The sequence below is a fragment of the Argopecten irradians genome, chromosome 15 (assembly GCF_041381155.1).
Source record: "Argopecten irradians isolate NY chromosome 15, Ai_NY, whole genome shotgun sequence".
NCBI lineage: Eukaryota > Metazoa > Mollusca > Bivalvia > Pectinida > Pectinidae > Argopecten > Argopecten irradians.
The window spans coordinates 31,865,752-31,878,498 of NC_091148.1; the positions used below are offsets into that span (position 1 = coordinate 31,865,752).

A 12,747-nucleotide genomic window follows, 5' to 3' on the forward strand; every position below is an offset into this window, starting at 1 on the left:
TTGGTAATACCTCACGTTATAGCCCTTAACCATATTAGCCAGATTGGTACCTCAATTATTAGCCCTTAACCATATTAGCCAGATTGGTACCTCTCATGTCATAGCCCTTAACATATTAGCCAGATTGGTACCTCACGTTATAGCCTAAACCATATTAGCCAGATTGGTACCTCACGTTTATAGCCCTTAACCATATTAACCAGATTGGTACCTCACGTTATAGCCCATTTAACCATATTTGCCAGATTTGGTACCTCACGTTATAGTCCCTAAACCATATTAGCCAGATTGGTACCTCACTTAATAGCCCTTAACCATATTAGCCAGATTGGTACCTCTATGTTATAGCCCTTAACCATATTAGCCAGATTGGTACCTCACGTTATATAGCCCTTAAAACCATATTAGCCAGATTGGTACCTCACGTAGTTATAGCCCTATAACCATATTAGCCAGATTGGTACCTCACGTTATAGCCCTTAACCATATTAGCCAGATTGGTACATCACGTTATAGCCCTAAACCATATTAGCCAGATTGGTACCTCACGTTATAGCCCTAAAACCATATTAGCCAGATTTGGTACCTCACGTTATAGCCCTAAACCATATTAGCCAGATTGGTACTCTAAGTTATAGCCCTTATACCATGTTTGCCAGATTGGTTACCTCACGTTATAGCCCTTAACCATATTAGCCAGATTGGTACCTCACGTTATAGCCCCTTAAACCATATTAGCGAGATTGGTACCTCACATTATAGCCCTTAACCATATTAGCCAGGATTGGTACCCAGGCGAAATGTGTACATTTTGACCATGAACTACCATGGTCAACCATGGTCAACCATGGTCCAGGGACCATGGTCGACCATGGTTGACCATGTTTTGGTAATTGGCACCATGGTTTTATAAACATGGTTGACCATGGTCCTGGTAGACCATGGTAACCATGGTCAACCATGGTCAACCATGGCAAACCATGGTCGATAGACCATGGTCAACCATGGTAAACCATGGTCATAGACCATGGTAGGCAATGGTCAACCATGGTCATGAATAATGATTTAGCCAACGATGTTGAAGGCCTAAGACTAAACCATGGTCTACCATGATCGACTGTGGTCAACCATGGCCTACCATGATAAACCATGGTTGACAATGATCAACCATGGTTAACCATGGTTAACCATGGTCAACCATTACCTGTCAATAATCAATGAAATGGAATAACAAAATAAAAAAACAAATTTCAACAAATTACCCTGTCAAGTTTACTGGAGCTCAGTCAGTCCAAAACCAAGGATTCACACTCAAATGTCAATTATAATAGCAGTTAATCACATTTACTATTATTAACAAATAAATAGAATTGTAAATATGGACATGAGTTATACAATGACATTGAGAACAAAACATCAACCAGGTTTTCTACACACTAATAAAAATGTATTTTAATCCTAAAATCTACTATGAACATTAAACGCAGATTTTTTTTTTTAGATCAAAACCACTTCACAAAAACATCTGATTCTTATGCAAATGTAAAAGCAATGAAATAATGTATATATCACCACTAGACCTACCTAATGCTACTTATGGACTTAACAGCCCTCCTTACACACATTGTAACAAAAACATTGGTAATGTCACCAAAACCATGCGATTCAATCCATAACAATTTAAATACAGAAAAATCTTTTAACTATTTTTGTAACAGAAATTTCACACCCCAAATAACAAATGGGTGCAGATTACCAAATTTGAGAACCTAAAAAACCTAGATACAAATATTTATTACCGGTAGTATAAATTTGGCAATAGAAACTAAGGCTACTTATTAATTTGATAACAGTATCAATTTGATACATATTAAAACCTTCAGTAACTTAAACTTTTAGTTGATAGTGTATTTAATATTTTCAATAGTATAGAATGAATGTAAATAAAACTGATCCTACAGTGTCACTTGGAAATTATTTGTTTTGCTTTTAGATTTTAAAATTGACTTTTGCACCGAATGAACTTTTTCAGTGACCTCCTTACTTGTGGCGCTAAACTTGTTTGATAATTTTTAACAAAGTTCCAAAAAGTCGAAAATCATAAGGAGGATTTCTCTCTGTTTTTGAGTTTGAAGCTTTCCCAGTGACACAATGAGAAGTGATGTATTCCTCTGGGAACAGCTTAAGTAACAAAATGCGGACAGCAGTGTAAAGGTTGTCAATGTGACTGATGCTATCTGTTAGAGTGTCATAAGTGTGTACATTGTACAAACTGGTGTCCACATTGGTTGGTGACTGTGATGCTGGTGTTGCTGGGTTTGATGATGTTGGTGTTGCTGGCTGTGATACTGAAGGTGATACTGAAGATGATGCTGCCACTGTAGATGCTGGTGAGGATGATGTATGTGTAAAGTCCAAAGTGGGAAGCGCTGGAAGGTCAGGGGTTGAGTTGGTCCTTTGTTCCATCTCCCGGACTTTCCTCCTTAGCCTTTTCACCTCATCTTTGAGTTCACTGAACTCCTTTCTGCTTACACAACTGAAATTTAAAAGAACTGTCACTCCCTCACAGGACAGATTTTTGGTGTGGTCATGAAACTGCTGGCAACCAATTACAAGACATTTGCTGAATTATTCTTTTTTATGGCGGACCTTTGGCTGTATTGTGCTGAATATTACTACGAAGTAGGTAAATTTGATTATCTTTATAGATTTCCTGTTACATTTGTGTCATAATAAACAAATTTCTGGCTTAAAATCTGAACATCTGGCATATTCTGATTTGCTATTTCAACACTCCGATGTGAACTATTCAATCACCCAATGGAGTCAAGAATTGGCAACATGGAGTATTTTGAGGTTATTGCAAATTGTTTAGACTGCCTATCAGGCATCAGCTAGTTGATAAATTTAATGACATATAAATCTTACAATACATAATAAGCTTACTCTTTATGGTTGATAGCTTCATCTTTTTAGGGGTTTTGAATATTTCGGCTATCTTCTGTGGTGGACCTTCAATAAGAACAAAGATTTGTGGTCAATTCGCAATGGAAAGAAGCATTTAATTACTTACATTCTAAAAATAAAAAACTTATATTGTATGTAAATAGTCATATCAAAAACTACTTTCTGTGTGCAGTAAAAAAAAAGTCTCAATTACTCCTCAAAGAAGAAAATGGAAGAAAATTGATTGAAATTTGACAGCATACAAAAAGTCTGTCATGAGAACAGAACATTATAAACAGTTAAAAATCATTTTCCACATTTAGAATTAACAATAATAGTAATACTGTATCATTTATATGGATTGAACTTACAAGCTTTGTCTTTGGCTTCTTTCTGTATATCTGTACCTTGGATTTCTGTAGCAAATCATTATGACAATTATCAATTCTGTTTTTCAAACATCAATATCATCAATGGGAAGGAAGTTCTAAAAAGTCTTAATTCTTAAAATCAAATGAGACACCTAGACTGTGAATGCTTCATACCAAAGTTTCAAATGCTGAAATAGGTATACATATAACTCTGAACTTGTAAAGACATGCATGAAAAAGTACATTTTCGGGACAAGTCTAAGAGACTTATGAAATTTTACCAAAAGTGTTATTTGTAGATTTTTAAAAGATATCTATTTAACAAGTAAACAGTAAATAACGGATAGCATTAGAAACCAGCATGTTCAATTCCTACAATCATTTGATTACTGTGCCTTTTCATAAATAATTTTACCAGCTACTAATTTTGTGTTGTCAAGTACATTTTTAGAATCATATTTTTTTTTTATTATCAACTAAGCAACATTGATCATACCATGTACATTGTTCTTTTCAGCTGTGTACATATCTTGACTTGGGGACTCAGTACCTGTGCAGATGTTGACTTCTACCAAGCCGCTATTGGTGCTGATGCTGGTAGATGTCTTGCCTGAATGAAAAAGAAAATAAAACATAAATGATTGCTATAGTTACACTTGTATTGCTTCCATACACACTGGTGACTTTTGTTAGTGAAAAAGAAAGAGCAAGAACCATGTACTTTTAACACATTATTTATCCCAAGAACTTTGCATTAAAGGAAACAATGTTAGTCATTACAATTTTCCAACTTTACAACAAGTAAACTTGTCTAATAAGGAAAGATTTCTAAAGAGAAAAGTGCTCATGAATATGACATGATCATGGGTAATGGAACTTGGGTGGATAAAACAAACTTACTTTCATTCAGTTTCCTTTTCTTTGAAGGCTGATCATTCTCCCTAGATTCCTTATCTGCTGCAAAAATATGAAAGTATACACACATTTAGATCACACATTCTTGTATCCACAATTTCCAAGGATTACAATCACTTACAATCTGTAAACTCCTACAATATGTCAAAACTGAAGGTTCATGTGCGAGCAGTAACTTTGGTCCTTTGATGTACCGTATACCAAAAGAATTGAATATCTCTACATTGTATGGCTTTGAAGTTGAACATTACTCTGTAAATCTTCAAAGGAAGTCTGACAGCATGCATGTGATTATAGTTTTTTCATCTTGAAATTTGGCTTCAGTTTTACCGTGACATAGTCCAGGGGTGTAGAGATTGTAAGCGATGGTAACCCCTGGGAAATTGAGGATGGTGTTCTAGATGATGCACCAAGGATTTATAAGTGAGAGGGATTCGTGACTGTCTCTTTCCACTACTAAACACCACGGAGAGATGACCATGAATCGGGAATAAAATCCATTTTTCTCAACAAACACTTTTCTTACGGAGTCAAACGAAATTTCACAATGTTTAGTAGTTTGTTTAAGGACGAAAGTTTTAGAAGAAATGTCTTAAACTTTCGTTAAAAAAATATGACAGCTCATGAAATGACAGAGAGTAAGACGGTAACCCTCGCACCCCCATACTAAATCAAAGGCTGCGCCAACAGATATAAAAGGAAAATCAGTCGTAACGTCACGATCAGTGCACAAAAAATATTTAACACAATCCGGTTTTATCCTTTAGTAAATATAATTAAGACGTTAATATCTTGTCTGATCCTTTTCTGGAATACATACCACTTGTCTGTTTCCTTCTCACAGGTGATCTTGAGGTACTTTCTGCATATGAAACAAATTACCCATTAGTATACCAAGTTTTTGAGTACAGTGTACTGTGGTTGGTTCAAATCTCAATTACTATCTTTGCAAATTTAAATTTTATTCATTATTTGAATTTTAAAACAATAGATTTCAAACCTGAAAAAGGTGATAAACAATAATATTCAAAAATACAAATACATACATGTCAGACAAACAGATTATGCTGTAGCTATATGTATCGTATCACAAAAATTCTGCTAAATTTGAAATGAACAATAACATTTTATTATTACTTTTCAACCATAAATTAAATAAGCCAATATGCTTTATAATGATGTCGGATTGGTGAGATAGATCGAGATATACTGGGGAGATAATCTTTAATTCTAAAGACTTATACATGCCTTCCTTTCTTTTTGCCAATATTGACTCCATGCTGTCACCATTTCTTTGCTCACCCAGGATTGAATCCATGGTAGAGACAAGGCTTGCGTGAGTTTCTAAGTAGATCAAAATGGTAATTGTTGACATTTGTGTAAGCAAGTATTTAGTGTTCAATTTAATCAGGTCCCCTGTTTCATGCCTGACAGAGACAGTGATTAAATTTATTATAAATCATGCACCCTGTTACATATCTATGATACCCCTTTCCAATTTCATAGAGCATACATAACAGATTTTCAATGGATTTGAAAATTTATGGCAAAGTAAGTTATAGGCCAAATCAAAGATTAATGTAGTTTTGCAGTTGTGAAATATTAAATGAACTGTACACTCTACATATTTTCTTCATAAATATGAATTTGATAATACATGTAACCAGCATCTTAGAGTCACCATATTAAAAAGATACTTCTTAAATGTTTTAATGCTGTAAAAGCATTTTAATTTGTAATTCAATAATTGAAAAATGCGACCAGCTCACTCCATTGTTTAAATTGGTAACTACATGTCAGTTTCGTTTTTCGGAAGTTCTTGTTGACTAAATAATCACAAAAATATTCAAAACAATTCAGTAAATTTTAGTCGGTAATTTTATCTTCAGATCGATTATCTTTTCTCAAAACTAATGCGCAAAATCAATAACAATTGTTTCTGTAACTCTTACTTACGTTCCACACAAGTGCACATGTGTCTCGGTGATTAAAAATACACCAGAACGATTTACAATGCAGTTCCATGTGTATTTATTAAACAAGGTCTTGGTTTCATATGCTTAAAATTGAGTCCATTTACAAAACCAATTTTCCTCCAAGCATTACGCTACGTACGTATACTGACAGCTGAAAGTTTCTGTTTACATACTAGCACTGTATATATGCTAGGTCACAAAAACGCTTTTTTCACATGAAGCACATTCAAGAGCTTTTACGACGCAGATTGGTCATCTAATCTAGGGTATTCCCAACATATCTGTAGACAGCGCTGGAAAGTGGGAAGTTGCTATTTTTTTCTCACGTACAAGTAATATTAACTTGAATTATGGAATTTTTAAAATAAAATACACCACTTACGAAATAGGAAACGTCTAACGCATTGTTCACAGTACAATGCCATTTATGCTTTGTCAGCGAAATAACTAGAGCATGGTACGAAGTTTACGTTAGCGGCTATTATAAACTATTTTTTTTAAAGATATATGAAAAATGACATGAGAATGAATGTAGGCCAAATAAATTTACGTACCTGATTTCTCAATGATCATGGCGGGATATTGCTTCCCTTGATATGTTGCCACAACTTCATCTCCATCGCGATAGTCACAGAATTCTCTTCTTGGTGACTTGATGGCCGTATATTTGATAATCGTCATCAACGACTCCAAAACCCAATTTACCAGCACGTACAATGTCTTTGGATGTGTAGAAAAATCGACAAAATTCTGTGTTTTCGCTATGAGGTTGTCTTGTGAGTTCAAAACCATAGGTGATGCCGCTACCTCTACACCGCCAAACTTCAACCAATCAGAGCGCGTTTTTGAAAAAATGCAACTGAGTCTGACCAATCAGAAAGCTTAATACATCGTAAGTTCATCAACCTCAACAAAATGGCGCTTTGATGAGAGGTATCAAGTTCCCGAAGTACAATTTCTTTGAAATCGACTGAATGAACATTCCGATGGACAGATCTTAGAATGAAATTCATCTTTCGTCATGTAAGACTGTTGAATCATGTCTTATACCGTAGAGTTTCTTTTTCAAAGAAAAGTGATATTTTTTGCATACGTGATTTCGGACAATATGTTTACATTACAAATGCAGTAGTATTGTGTTTACATTTCAATTTTTCTAGGTCCATTAAACTGAGTTTACAAGCGAAATATCTTGTGATCCTTCTTTCCACGACGTTCAGCTTTAAGACTATACACTCATTCAGAAGCATCGTGCATAACTGTTATTCATCAGATTTCTGCCAAGAAAATGCCGATGATTAAGATGGCTTTTGGTAATTTTGATTGACTGAAATGTTTAGCTTAAGAACCAATGTTATGTCTGACACCTGAAAGCTACACCATTTTTGTCGTGAATTGTTTAAAGAATACTCTGGTCATTGATCCGCTATATCAAATTTAAGGATGGTTCATTTTAAATGTTTGAATTTCCCTTGTACTAAGCTTAATGTACCTAGTGCCTGTGTTAACTTTAAATATGTGGAAAACATTGCAATACACAGCAAATAAGTACTTATAATGAATCTTTAATTTCTTTCATTTTTCTTAAAGGACACGAAACTTCCAGTGGTCTTGCAGATAATCAGACTGAAAATGATAACCTTCATATGGACTTCAGTGATGGTGATGACAATGCTAGTAGTAAGTCTTCAAGTGTCGCCGTGTCTGATGATAACAAATCTACAGATGCAAGGTCATCAAATTCAACTGATGAAAGTGACTTTTCAACTGTGGATACCCTAGACAATGAAAGCGATTGTTTCACATTTTCTGACTCCATTTCTTCAGAAAGTGAAGACCATACAAACTCTTCATGTTCTTCAGATGACTGTGACCACACAGCCTCGCATTGTGAAAATTATGTGCCCGAAGAAGAATTTCAAGCACTTCTCTCTTGCTTCCTGCTGTATTAAACAGTGAGAAGAGTTATCCAAACTTGATTTCATGAAAATAATGTCCAGTATTGAAAGTGATTCAATTAAGGAATTTCATTACTGCATTCTTTGCAAAGCTGTTTTTCCTTTAAATGAAGATGAGTTTCGATGTGACACACCGAACTGCAACGGCTTGCGTTACAAAGGGTCTTTATCAAATCAGAACTCAAAAGGACGTCATCCAAAACAATGCTTTGCATTTGTTGACATCAAGAAACAGATAGTGGACCTTCTAAAGGCACCAGGTATATAGAGCTTTTTATTGTTTGTGAGTTACATTTTTATAATACAGTGACACAAGCCTTAACAACCACTTCTGGATAAATACTGTCTGTTCAATAAGACCATTTATAATAGTTTGACCTGTGTAGAAAGAGTGATAAAGATAATAAGCAAGCCCATCTTTTCCTTGTCCTCTGGGCGTTTTTTAATATAGACAGGTCTGACTGTAAAAAATGAACTTTTGCTTGTAATTATTATTATCATTCAGGAATGAAGCTCTACAGTGATGAACAAAAACAAGAAAAGATAACACTTTCAAAGATCTTCCGTCTTTTGTGTGACTAAGATGAAGCATCAGATCTGAAAAATCTAAAGTTGTTTTGACTTTTTACAGACCTTTATATATGAACCACTTTCATTTTGAGATACTGATTTTATTTGTTCATTATATCATATATATATATTATTTGGTAGTGACCATTATATTTAATTCATGTTCTTTCGTTTGTAGGAATATGGGAGGATATTCATCAGAATAAACAGACAGCATATGACAGAAAGTCAAACAACACTACAGTATTGACAGATATTACTGATGGAGCCTCCTACAGAAAAATGATGGTTGATGGTGGATTTTTGGATCAGACAAATCACAACATTACTGCAATATTAAATACAGATGGAGTGAATTTGTATTCATCCTCAAAAATCGAGTTGTGGCCTATTTTTTTGGCAATTAATGAGCTAAGCCCTCCACTGCGATTTTCAAGAAACAACATAATTCTTTTAGGTTTATGGCAAGGTAAGGGGAAACCTCCATTTCAACAATTTTTGCAAATTTTTACTGAGGAGATGAATTCTGTCTTCAAGGATGGTGTCAACGTTGAGATACACAGCCATGTTCATAACGTGAAGCTATCTGTGCTTTGTAGTGTGACAGATTTGCCAGCTAAAGCAGAAGTGTTGAACATGTCATACTATAATGGGGAGTATGCCTGTATTACCTGTGAAGACCCTGGTATGACAGTAAAGCAAGGAAAGGGCCATGCAAAGTGCTATCCATACCGTGATTTAGAATCAAGGTACACCAGGCGCAATGAGGAAGGAGTTTTTGCTAACATGAGCTCAGGCTCCAACAAAAATAGAAGCAAAGGATTTAAAGGCCATTCTCCACTTCACAAGCTGTACAATTTCAACATAGTTGATGGAACTGTGCCAGATTACATGCATGGTGTGCTCCTTGGTGTTACTAAAACTCTTCTTTCAAAATGGTTTCTCACCATCTGAAAGTAGAAAAAAATTACTTCATTGGTAAACACATCAAAGCTGTTTCAAATAGATTGATACTTGCATTTCAAAGCAACCGAATTACAATCTTGGTTGCTTTACTACTCTATTCCATGTTTGAAAGGCTTTCTCCCCGAAGAATATATGGAAAACTTTGTATGTTTTTCAGAGGCAATTTACATCTTGCTTGGTGACCAGATTACACCAGTAGATCTAGAAAAAGCTGTAGATTTGCTGAATCAATTTTATGCATCATTCCAGAGACTTTACGGGGATGGATCCTGTGGTTTGAATGTCCATAACGTAGCAGTTCATCTCCCGGAGTATGTGGAAATGTGGGGGCCAATCTGGTGTTGGAGTTGCTTCCCATTTGAAGATGCCAATGCAATGCTCCTTCAATCTGTGCATGGGACTGGAAATGTTCTGAAGCAAATCTTCAAATACCGACAAGCCCGTTTTAACATCCGCAACAAGGGCATGGTGCTAAACAAAACATCAAATTGGACCATCACAATCAAAGCAGGAAACTGTGATGTAGCTGGTGTTCCAAAGAAGTTGGCAGAGTCAGAAACATGGGTTGCAGAGAGTCTTGCCAGGGATCATCCAGTTGGTTCAGCTGATACTAGAAAAGTTAGCAGAATAATTGTTAACGGAAATAAGTACTACGCAGATGATTACAACAGGATGCAGAAAAGAGTCTGCAGTGTTGTCATTTATGGTGACACACATATCGGAAAAATAAAATTCTTTGTACTGTGCGACAACCTTGTGTATGCTGTAATACAAAAGATGAAGAATTTGGATCCTTCACAGCTGCCTGGAGTGCCCATTGTTAGTCATCTAACTGCTATTAAACACACAGAGACAGTCATTTTGGTGAATGTGGAGGAATTAAGTCATGTTTTAGTTTTCATCGACACTAGAAACACAAAAGCAACCCATGGAACCACAATATGTGGTGCAGACTCCCTAACAAATATGGGCATGCTGTTTTCAATGATGATATATGTCATTAAAATTTGTATTTGGTTGACCTTTATGGTCATGAACAATATATTATAATTTAAGCAGCATTATATATCTTCCATGGTACATTTAACACTGTCCTAATAACAGGTGTTAGAATTGCAGATTTTTTAACCTTATTCATTGTAGTAAGTTTATATACTAGTATGTGTAATGTAGAACAAAATGTAATGTTCTAGATTTTCTGTGTGAGGTAAACAATGTTACAGACCTATAATTGATTAGAGTGTCTTTCAAACTATTATGTTGTAAATTTTTACTTAGATATTTCTTTATTGTTGTTGCAAAACATTATCAATTAATAGTGAACTTGTATAGTCTAGCTTGTGTCAATTTTTTTATCATTTGTAACAATTAGTCAACCATTTCTTTTACATTAGTATTTAAGTGACCTAAATTGGTCTGGGGGTTTTGTAAGAAACATGGTTTACCACGACCTTAGAACATGGTCGACCATGGTCTTTGAAAACATGGTCGACCATGGTCTTTAAAGAACATGGTCTTTCAGTACACGGTTGAACATGGTTGACCATGGTCAAGCAGAGTGACCATGGTTGACCATGGTTGACCATGGTCATGACGACCATGACCATGGTCAATATCACAGTATTTGATGGTCGACCACGGTTTATCGTGGTCGACCATCAAAAACCATGGTGACCATGGTCGATCATGGTCGACCATGGTCTACATTTCGCTGAGGAACAACTGTGTTGGCAGTTGTTACTGAAAATTGTTTAAAAGTTACCAGTTCCTTTTACTGATTTTAGTTCCTTTGTTTTTTGTCGGAAGAAAGTTACATTTAAGGAGGTTGAATTTGAGAATTTACAATTGAAGAATCAATTTGTTTATGTTCATTATATAGGATTGATAAAATCTGTCAGTAATAATATATATAATGTGTCATGGTATTTATGGTTAGGTATGGGAAAACGTAATTTCCACATTGCCTTGTGGAATTAAACTATTATTGAAAAAAATAAATCAAATGTTAAAGTCTTTGTGAAACCACATGAAAGGGAGGTAAATCTTATATACGGTATATATTTATTCAGAAAATATTCTGATTAAAAATAGTTAATATAATCATAAATAGTATTTATGAACATGTTAAAAACATTTTAAACTGTATAGAAGTTACATCTTATCAAAAACAATTATCAAAATTTTTTATCTCAGCACATTGAATGAACTGCATCAGTAAATGCATTCTGATTTATCAGTTTCCTTTGTTTCACTCTGTCAGTCCAGACAAGTAAAACAAAGGGAAGTTACTCTTGACAAATCAAAATGCAGTACATGGATATGTTTCATTTTCATTTCAAAGTTTCATTTGAACACCTTATTTGAACATGGTTGAAAATAGAATAGAAATGTGTGAACAACCTAGAAAAATATGAATGTGATACAATAGTTGGCGTCTGAATGCTGTGTGGGGATGATATTTAGTGTTGTATATACACAGTAGTGCTCGATCACTCTGTCTATCCTCCCTATAGTCTTATATTTGTCTGTGATTACCCTCCTATACACTGTAGCCTACTGGGACGCATGGTTTATCACTGTGGAACCCTGTTATAGTGATTCTGGTGAGGAAATTTTGTCCTTTTTTAACTTCAATTTTAGTCTTACAATATGGAAAAAGATACAGAACTGCCACATTAGACTGACATACACTTAAACTTTATTATATCATGTTGAAACACTTTTGCTGTAAAAAAAAATTGAATTATGGAACAGATTTGCTACAAGTTCTTTGTAGTAGAGAAACTTATTTTTCCAAATAATGGTACGCTCAAGATTATGGCAGGCACCCTCTGCCCCATTTATAACAGGGTTCCACAGTACGTGTATTTGGTGAATAAATCAAAAATATATTTACAGAATTTTCATATTGATGATATTAGGGATGAAATAGGTATTGTGATTTGTATAACTGAATATTTATTAAAATCCTATCGTGTACTACTGGTTTATAAGGTATATACATGTATACGGAAATCGCCATGTAAGCTTGAATAATGTCCCAGT

At 34.8% G+C, this 12,747-nt stretch overlaps 2 protein-coding genes across 5 annotated transcripts in view; one reads left to right on the forward strand and one right to left on the reverse strand.

Annotated features, from left to right (window-relative positions):
• The window catches only part of LOC138309291 (ATP-dependent 6-phosphofructokinase-like), a 62,000-nt gene that overhangs the window by 29,662 nt on the left and 19,591 nt on the right, over nt 1–12,747 (forward strand). The window lies entirely within an intron of this gene.
• On the reverse strand, nt 1,249–6,536 carry LOC138309293 (uncharacterized). Of its 3 annotated transcripts, none has more exons than XM_069250471.1 (8): nt 6,189–6,536; nt 5,481–5,576; nt 5,053–5,094; nt 4,218–4,274; nt 3,868–3,927; nt 3,318–3,362; nt 2,947–3,012; nt 1,249–2,536 (listed from the first exon to the last, which is right to left on the reverse strand). In XM_069250471.1, the coding sequence occupies exons 1-8, from the start codon at nt 6,205–6,207 to the stop codon at nt 2,529–2,531; spliced, it is 393 nt and encodes a 130-aa protein (XP_069106572.1). In that variant the 5' UTR covers nt 6,208–6,536; the 3' UTR covers nt 1,249–2,528. The 3 variants fall into 3 exon arrangements, with proteins under 3 accessions (XP_069106572.1, XP_069106571.1, XP_069106570.1); XM_069250470.1 differs by having other exon boundaries at nt 3,814–3,927; nt 4,218–4,271; nt 6,189–6,532; XM_069250469.1 differs by having other exon boundaries at nt 3,814–3,927; nt 6,189–6,524.